This window comes from Centruroides sculpturatus, unplaced genomic scaffold, assembly GCF_000671375.1.
Source record: "Centruroides sculpturatus isolate CEXI.00-Female unplaced genomic scaffold, Cexi_2.0 scaffold828, whole genome shotgun sequence".
NCBI classification, from domain to species: domain Eukaryota; kingdom Metazoa; phylum Arthropoda; class Arachnida; order Scorpiones; family Buthidae; genus Centruroides; species Centruroides sculpturatus.
This window is the reverse complement of record NW_019385075.1, coordinates 39,355-49,678: the sequence shown is the minus strand read 5'-3', so window position 1 is coordinate 49,678 and position 10,324 is coordinate 39,355. Positions and strand designations below refer to the sequence as shown.

General features: G+C 30.3%; 1 protein-coding gene across 2 annotated transcripts in view; it reads right to left on the bottom strand.

Moving 5' to 3' along the window:
* LOC111634278 (thymidylate kinase-like) overlaps positions 1-10,324 on the bottom strand; it is a 39,540-nt gene that overhangs the window by 3,416 nt on the left and 25,800 nt on the right. For both annotated transcript variants that reach the window (XM_023379013.1, XM_023379014.1), the window contains exons 3-5: positions 8,492-8,600; positions 6,067-6,157; positions 1,607-1,795 (exon numbers count right to left, since the gene is read on the bottom strand). In XM_023379013.1, coding sequence (XP_023234781.1) covers positions 1,607-1,795; positions 6,067-6,157; positions 8,492-8,600 — 389 coding nt within the window. The remainder of the gene's footprint in view (positions 1-1,606; positions 1,796-6,066; positions 6,158-8,491; positions 8,601-10,324) is intronic.

The window sequence follows — 10,324 nt, the reverse complement described above, 5'->3', positions numbered from 1 at the left end:
CCTATAAACACTTTACAATTAATTATTTTATTATATTTTATTATATAAAATAATTAATTATTTTTAATTAGCGTCATGTCTCCTACCTTACAATAGGACTACCTCATACTTTTGTTGAGGGAAGTAGTGGCTTATGTAAATCTGAAAGCAGCTCATAAAATTATTTTTAGAAAATTTACAAACATATTATGCTGTTGATGATAGATGACGCTGTGAAAGAACAAACATACTCCTATAGAACTATAAGCTATTATGAACAGAAATATATGTAAATTCTATAGGTACTTCACATCACTTGCAAAAAAATAGAATAATTAAATAATTTCTGGATTAAAATCATCTGTTTCTTTACAATATTTTTCATAAATGCTTAAATAATCATTATTTTAATAAAATATGTCATAATTTTAACCCCAAATACAAAAAATGAAGTTTAAACACATCTTTTACTCGCCATGCTATATGTAGTGAACACCATTATCAACCTTCTAGAATTGCCAGATGGTAGCACTCAATGTCCAACGTTAATGTTTTGGGCTGAAAATGTCAGCCGCAACGTCCAGATTTGACCAATCCTGTCGTGACACGAGTTGGTGATGATGTTTTACCGCGTTTTATGTGTCCCTTTTAGCGTCTTTATACGAATACTGTCGCAATTTTTTCGCCGCGTTATAGGAATCTGCATTATAGGAACCCGCATTATAGGGGGGTCTACTGTATATATAGATAAAGCAAATGATTAAAATGATTGATTTTGTGCTATACCTTGTTTTTCTGTCACACCATTCTGTAATCCCACTGAAGTGACCTAGGTTAAATAAACTAGGCAAAATGCATTTGGAGGTAATTTTTTAAAGTATCAGAATACAGACTATTTCTTTTGACTGATATGTGGTGTAATTTAAATGCTTAACCTCTGAAAATTGGCACTGAACACAAAATTAATTCTTGTAAACATTTTAAGATTATTTTTTCAAATAATTTTATAAATCAGCTGATCCAATTGATCAACTTTTAACTTTAGACATATTACATATACATCCAGAACTGTCACATGTAGGTTTGCAGGTATTTCAATGCACAAGGCATCTACCAGTAAAAAGAAAAGACACCAAGATTGAAATCTGCATAGGGAACCAAAAACTCTTGGGGACTGTCCTGGTTTGGGGCATATTATACTGAAATTTTTCCAACTTTTCAAAAACATTTACATTCATTTATGTTTTTTTTTCTCTCTCTCTTACAATTTAAACAAGGATAAACTGTTGACATTAAGAATATTAAGACCAATTAACACACTATTACAATATATAAAAACTAATGAAATGCTAACTTAATAGAGAGGTTGCGGNCAGCCTTAGTCCGTAAAGTTCCCACCTATCGGGCTGCGATTGGCTCATGTATTTAATCGTTCCTACAACGTAAAATTCGATTAGCGTGGAACGTATCTAAGCGTTATAGGGGGGTCTACTGTAATAGTTAGTTCAAATTAGCAAGATCACACTGTATTTCAAAAGATTTTCTGCTTGTAGCAGTTAATTGTTTTCTATAATCATTCCTAAAGAGAAATAAATATAATTACACAATCTAATGAATGTAAATATACCTTCCAGTTATCTTCTTTTAATGAAAGGAAATTTTCTCTTGCTTTCATCTGAAGTTCTAAGTTTTCATAACGTTCTTTACCAAACTCACATCTCTCGAAAACTTTATGTGGAAGTATATCTAAGAATATTACAAGATCAGGAGAAGGGAGACCAATTTCAGGCTGTTTACACCAATTTACATCTAATCCCTAAAAATTCAAACATTTTTTTAATTGTTTAAGTTAATTAATATTATCTAATGTAATGTAAGAATAAAAATGATGATTAAAAATGTAAATAAATAAATAACAGAATTTGTTAAACTATTATTAACATAATAACATCTAATAAATCAAAATTTATAATAAGATTCAAATTATACAAATTATGAATGTGGCAAATTTAACAACAAAATAATTTTTTAAAGTTACAGTGGAACCTGGTTAACTTGAACTGGGAAAACTCAGTCATTTTCTTTCCCCAATTGCCCAGCATTCGAATTTACATGTTAAATCAAACTCCTCAAACAGTTTAATTCAAATGCAGTTTTGATACAGTATGTTCGTAAACTCTCCAGAATTTTAATTTAAATATAATAATTATTATTCATCTATCNAGTGGCTTATGTAAATCTGAAAGCAGCTCATAAAATTATTTTTAGAAAATTTACAAACATATTATGCTGTTGATGATAGATGACGCTGTGAAAGAACAAACATACTCCTATAGAACTATAAGCTATTATGAACAGAAATATATGTAAATTCTATAGGTACTTCACATCACTTGCAAAAAAATAGAATAATTAAATAATTTCTGGATTAAAATCATCTGTTTCTTTACAATATTTTTCATAAATGCTTAAATAATCATTATTTTAATAAAATATGTCATAATTTTAACCCCAAATACAAAAAATGAAGAAGTTTAAGCTGAACTTCTACTCGCCATGCTATATGTAGTGAACACCATTATCAACCTTCTAGAATTGCCAGATGGTAGCACTCGATGTCCAACGTTAATGTTTTGGGCTGAAAATGTCAGCCGCAACCTCTCTAATGTCTAGATCAGGGTTGTCCAATCTTTCTCCTTAATGGGCCAAATTAGAAATTTAGGTATATTCAGCTGGCCACAAAGGTACTTTGACTTTGTTTAAATATATGGTTTTAAAAAGTTCAAAATGTGAATATCAAATTTTAACAACAAATATATATATGTGGGTCTTCCGACCATTACTCGCTTAGGAGTTGACCTTGAGGTTAAAGGTTACAACTCTTGCTTTGCCCATAATCTGTCAGTATGACACAAGAAAGCCTTTTTATGTATGGGGGTAGTGGTTTGCTGGACACAGAGAAGACTCACACGGAGACTGTATTTACAAATTTATTGCATTTACTTATATGGAAAATCATGCTTACAATGGGTTACACAAACATCTGGTCGAAAGGCGGCCGTCACTGAAAAGAAGCTTGCCGGATAGTTCGTTTTCTGATGATATAGGTTGACACACAAATAAGAAAAAAAGGAGAGAAAAAGTTCGCTTCCAAAAGTCGTGGGTAGAGACTTGGAGGGATGGAGAAGTTGGCACTGAGAGGTCGAGTCCCTAGTCCCTTCTGTCCTCTTTTTGGAGATTTGGGTCCTCTGGGTTAATCCGGGTCCCGTCTCTGGAATGGTCGTTCTCGATTTCCAGCTTGCAACCTCTCCGCGTCCTTGGGACCTCGGGCTTTTATAACCTTTTTTTCCGAAATCCCGAGGTTTTGGTTGGTCTGAATAATGGTCCCCTGTAATTCTATTGGCCCCTGGTTTGTTCCAGGGATGTGATTCAGGCCGCGGGGTCACCGAACATCCCCATCCAGGCCGTCCCCCCGGAGTCGGGTCAAGCCCTTCCCCAGATGACGGACCCGTAAATTTTACCTAATGTGTATTTTTCTGTCCCGGAGAAGACACAACTGTCCCAGCCGCCGCTCCCTCCACAGGAGTGTCAGCAGGTCCTGCTTTGAACTCTCTGTAAGGTGACTGTCCAAAGTTACCCTGGCGGACGATCCCTCTCCCGTTCTCACAATGTAGGATCTAGGATCTGTCAAATGGATCTGGAATGCGACAATTAAATCGTCTTGCACCCCATTCCTCGGATACACCAGTCCTGTTTACAAAATAAGTCACTGATTTATTGGCTTTAGCTCGACAGCCAGTTCCCATCCAGGGGAGGGGTGATGTCCTGGCCTCACATATAATTATAAAAAACTACTGTATTATTGACAGTAAAAAAAATTTTACTCGCACAAAATCATGATCAACCAATTCTTTGAATAAAGTAATAAATCCATTATTTTTACCAATTAATGCAGGAGCACCATCAGTTGTAATTGAATAAATTTTATTTCTATCAATACTGAACACTTTTCAACGACTAAATTAAAGTGTTCAAATATGTTCCCTGTTGCCAGTTGTTGTACCCTTCATATGACATAAGTTCAACATTTCTTCAATTATATTAATTAATTAAACTTGACATCAATTCCTCTGATAAAAATAATCAATTGTACAGTGTCACTTTGATCAGTACTTTTGTCAAATGCTAAACTGTAATGAACACATTTAGATAATTGGGTCTGCAATGTACTCACAATACTGTCAGCTATATCATCAATTTTTCTACCCAACTGTCTGATGCAAGAGACTTGTTTCATCGAATAAGTTCACTTTCTCGGGACAATATTCATTAAAAGCAATTACAATGCATTCTTTTATTAATTCACCATCTATTAGTGGCTTACCCTTCTTAGCCAATTTTTCAGCTATTATATTGTACATGTATCAGTCAAAACTTTTGTACATGTAACAGTTTTAACAACAGATGTTTTCAGAATGTTTTGTTGAGAACTAAACTGCTTTATCAATTCATCTAGTTTCATTTTTCTTTCTTCATTTAATTTATTATATTCTGATTCATGTTTGGCAGCATAGTGATGATTAATATTATATTTCTTACACATGGCAATTTTATCATGACAAATGAGGCAGATAATATTATTGCATGTTTCAATTACGAAATATTTTTCTGTCCATAAATATTGAATTTTCTCTTTTCTTCTGTCATTTTTATTTTCTTAGTATTTGATGCCATGACCAAATGTTGGATTATTAAAAATATAAANCAACTAGCTGACATAATAAATAAATAAATTTTTAATAAATTAATTTTAAAAAATTATTATAGTCCAATTCTATAAATTTTAACCTTTGCATGAAAATTTTAAAAATATAACAATTGTAAAGAATTATCTTTTTGTGATTAAAAAAAAACAGATCAATTCTTGGCATGAAATATCATAATTTAAAAGTCCTTACTAAACACTTAAGGAGTAAAAGGCTCAACCATTCAGGAAAGCATTTTTCAGTAGCTTATTTACCATTCAGTTAAGTGCTTTTCAAGTTTCTGGACAACACTGGACTGAGAGGTTTACATTGACATGACAATTCTACATAATAAGACCAATAAGCCAATGCACAAAATCTTAATTTTTAGCCAAGCCTTCATAACTCAAAACTTTTTAACTCAAAGTCCGAATTTTTTCCCTGATCAATTTGAGTTAATCAGGTTAAAAGTGTATTTATTAAACAAGACTTTATCAAATATATTAAAAAATTTTAACAGTTTGTGATTAAAATTATATGGAATGAAACTTTTGGAAATTCAACTTCTTATTCTTATTTAATCAACAGAGAAACAGAAAAATGCTTTAATATTCTTCAAAAATGATATTAAATTTATATCATACTAGCTGTACCCGGCCACGTGTTGCTGTGGCTCAAAATGTATCTGTTATAAATGTATAATGCTCCCCATGGGGGGAATTTCGAAAAATTCCTTCTTTGTGTACTGTACATTCTCTTGACATACCCTATTAAAACACAATCAAAAATGCAAAAAACCACATCTAAAATAGTATAATAGAAGCCTAGTTCTTCAAGGTAAGCCTTCATTTTGTCTCTCTCTCCACAGGGGGAATTTCGACATCTTTATAATATAAAAACACACGCATATTCAGATGCAACGTTGTTTCAAAATTTCAAAGCAATTGGCAAAGAACGTTCAAAGATTTCAGACTTTGAATAAACAAACATTTACATTTTTATTTATATAGATAATTGTATTTAGTATGAATTATCTGTTATTTTACAATATGCTTATCATATAAAAATAATTTAGCTTTTAGCATACTGCTCCTCACATCTGGTTTTTAATTTTCTTTTCCTTTAACATTTATTCTTTCATTCTGTAAATTTACAATTGTAATGCCCTGATAAGTAAGAAATTAACCCCAAACAATAGGCCTAACTAATAATAAATAATATAACTGAAAAACAAAAATTAAATTTATTGATGAATATACAAATACCATTTTTAAATTACAAAATTTATTAAAAATAAAATATATAAAAATTTTATAGATAAAATATTTAATAAATTTCTAACCTTTTTTGAAGCAGAATAAGCCACTCCTGAATAAGCATATCTATCAACAATTAATGTTGTGCCCGAATTTATTAAATTACACATTTCGGATCTATAAAACAAAAATTTAAAAAAATCTTTGAAATCTTATTAATATTCATTAACATATTAAGTGCTATTCTCATAGCTCTATCTAGTTCTGGAATCTAGCATTGCTAGATGCCAGAACTAATATTCTACTTTGGAGATTTTGTAAGTATAATGTTAATATAACTTTTTGAAGATTTATAGATTAGCAAAATATCAAAGCAAGGCAGATTGAGGAGATGGAACATTTGATAAAAATGAAAAATATTCAAAAAAGACAAAAAAAGTGTTTCTTAATATAAAAAATAAATTGAAATATAGGAAGGACAATGTATTCAGTATATTAAATAAAAATGATCTCTTGGTTATTTGATTTAATATACTGTTAGTTTGATTTAATAAAATATTCTCAAGCAAACAGTTCAGAGAGCAATAAACAAGATGGAGAATGGAAAGTCTGTAAACTACCAATAGATATTCAGTGAAGATACAGAGAGCTCTGGAAGAAGTGAGAGTTGTCCTCTAGATCAGTGTTTTTCAACCTGTGGGTCGCAAAGCCATGCATGGGGGGTCACAGGTAAAAGAAAAAGACAAGTGTTTGTAGGTCCTACACTACAATAAAAAAACTACAAATTCAATGAGAAGGCTGTGCCTGTTTATTTTACAGTACAGTTGGTTTGTTGATTGATATTTAAAATCTCAACAGAAAGAAAATTAAATATGTACCGGTAGTTTTTTAAATCACTGACATAGTTTTAATATGGCCATGGGGGTCACCAGAATTTTTTAACTTGTAAAGGGGTCGCGTATTCAAGAAGGTTGAAAAACACTGCTCTAGAGGAAACTGAGGAAGAATATATATTCCAGGAGTACCAGAGGAATGAAGCACAGTTGTGCCAATTTATAAATGAAAAGGAATATTTAGAAATTTAAATTACATATCCAAAATCCACATCTGATAAAGTTTACAAAAATTCAATGAGAATCATTTTATTGATATACACTTGTGTACTATAGCAATGTACCTGTGCAACAATATGTAATGCACTATATATACAAGTGAAATCCTTTCTGATAAATAATCATCTGCTAGGACCACTAACAGTGAAGATGTATTCCTGATATATTAGAAGCTTATCAGGCATGCTCAGAAAGCATTTGGATGTTTCGTTGCAATGAGGGCCATTCATTTCTGTGTGTTGCTTTAATTCTGGACATGAGTGTAAAAAAAGCATATAGTAGAGTACCAAAATTGGGAGAAAGTATAAGATTCAGTTATTTTGTCATTAATACACAGTCAGGTCTCTATCAGGTCACGTTTCAGGTCTAATATATAGTTAGATCAGTATGTGCCTCTGTACATCAACATTTGTGTAAAAATCTGTACTTTCATCCAAATAGCTCTAGATGTTTTCTATGTATACCTAACACTTGCCCAACCATTTGCAATTAACAGAAAAATGTTTAAAAGATTTTAATTGCATTTTAGAAAAATAAGTAATATTTTAAGACCCATGTATCAAACTTTTATTATATAGTTAAAAACAAAGCATACACTAGGAAGCAAACAAAGCATCACAAGCCATCCTATCAAATGATACACTTATGACAGTGAAGATGCACATACCCTATGATCATTCAAAGTAAATGTAGTAATCAGCAATAAAATTTTTAGTATGATATACAAATTTTTAATATGATCACAATTGCCACTGCAAAAACACACATCTGTAAATACAGATTCTGTGAATAAGAAAACTTGACTGTATTTAAATGCAATTAAAAAAAACAACAAAATAGGAAGTTTTTTAATTTTTAACTTTTTTGATTCATTCAAATAAAAAATATGAAAAGCAATGAGACTTTAATAAAAAAAATTAAACGAATTTCTTTAAATTAAACTAAATCTATTTTTATAACAAATGCTACAGCATTACAGTCACAAATGAAAAAAATATCCTTTTTGAATGATTTTTACATCTTCAGTTAAATTCAATTAACTAAACATTAAAAGATAATTATGTGTCTGGAAATGCCTGTCATCATTTACCTTCTGTTTAGAAAATATATCATTCTGTTCTTTATTCAAGTCACTTATATGTTCCATACTGATCACTCATTATAATTATTCCTTAAGGTAAGAAAATTTTAATAATGCTTGCAAATGCAGAATGTTCAAATCTAATAAAAGATGAAACTACTGTTTAGAATGAAATTTGCCAAGGAAAAAATATGTCACACTATTTTCCAGGTATTTTTATTAAAATAACTTAGAATAATTATATTTACTAGTTAAAAAAATCCAATTAATTCTAATATAAAAATTTCTTTCAAATTACCATTTTAATTTGTAACTTACACTGATTCCCAACGATTTGCAGAAAATAACAAATGAATTGCATGATCATCTAATTCTTCTTCGCATTTCAGATATTTATCTATTAGAATTCCTGTTTTTGTTTTACGATCTGAAAAAATATATATATTTATATAAACAGTTACTAGATAAAAATAATTTAAAAGAGTGCTGAACACTGTATAAATTTTTAAACCCAAATATTATCTCTTTTTTTTACCCAGGTACCCAAGATAATTCAGGTAATGCAATATTTCTCAACCTGTGGTCTGCAAACCACCCAAGGTATGCAAATGTATTGGTGGTGTCCTTGAGTTCTCAGAAGAAAAATGAAGCATATTATATTGTAAAATAAAAAAATGTTTTTCAAAATATTTTATCTTTATTAAAAACATCTATTTGATGTTTTTAACATCTAGTGTTAAAAACATCTACTCAAATAGATGTTTTTACTCAAGTTTAAATTAAAATTTTTAAAACAAAGACATTGTTTTAAAATATTTGTTAAAAATAATAATGATTATTCATAATATTAATTTAATAATTCATTCTACTGTAGAGGGTCTACCAAAAGTTTTTCTTTATTAACCTTTCAGCAGTGGGATAGTCAAGTATGGTGATATCCCAAAGTAGAGGAGAATAAATATGGGAAATTTTTAAAGTATTTTTTCATGTGTTTTTTCTCATTACCGTTTCGGAAAAAGATTTTGTAAACAGTTATGTCTAGTAAAGAAAATTATTTTTTTATTGTATATAATTCATTTTTTATGTGAATTTTTTTTTTCGCAGTAGTTTTTGGCAATACCCTCAAAAGAATTTAAAAAATATATTTGTCCCTCACCGCTGCCTGGACAATTGTCCTGGACAGATATATCCGTCCCTCACTGTTGAGTGGTTAAGAGAAGGTGACATTTGAGAAACACTGGAACAAGCATAGCTTTGGGGCAGGGCCAATCCAAGTTACAGGTGCACTAGATAGTTGCTTAGGCACAAACTTTAGGGATACTGTAAACCACAGCCAGTACCAGCTAAAATTTATTTATTTATTAACTACAATTGGAAACGTCAGAGATGATTGTATTCCACCCCCTGATAACAAGAAATAAAAATCCCCAATAAAATAATAATAAAAAAATATAAAGGGGGCACTCTGATCGTCAAAGCTGTTGGTGTGAATTTTTTCTCACTTCCATACTTAGTCTAATTTTTCAGGAAATGAAGAATTTTGAATTATTTTCAACTAAAAGGAATAACATTAAGCTTCTTATTTTATTGTTATTGATTGCTGGAATAGAACCAAATCCCGGTCCCTTACAGAAAACTCCAACAAAGAGAGGGAGACCACCACTTACTCATCAAAAATTGCTGACTAATAGTATCAAAGCATTGGAACCAGATTCAAACCTTATCACTGATTATACTGAACCTAGAAGAGCTGAATCATCATTTCAAACAAGTAAGCTAATTAATTTAACTTCCTCACAAGAACAATTACCGGCAGGACAAATAGACATTTAAACAGCAGAATTATGGAATAAGATAGTCGAACTGATAACTAATATTAATGATAAGCTGGTGAGTCAATTTTCACTTATAGGACAAAAAATTAATATAATTCAAAATGAAATTAAAGAATTTAAAGATCAAATTCAACAAATAAGGATAAGAAATGATAAAATAGAAAATGAATTTACCAAACTAAGACTAGAAAATGAATTAACTCAATATAAACTGGATACTATGACTAACACTATGAATAATAATAAAATTATAATTTATGATTATACAAATCAGCTTAAAAATATTACTAAAAATGAATTAGCAACATTTTTTTCT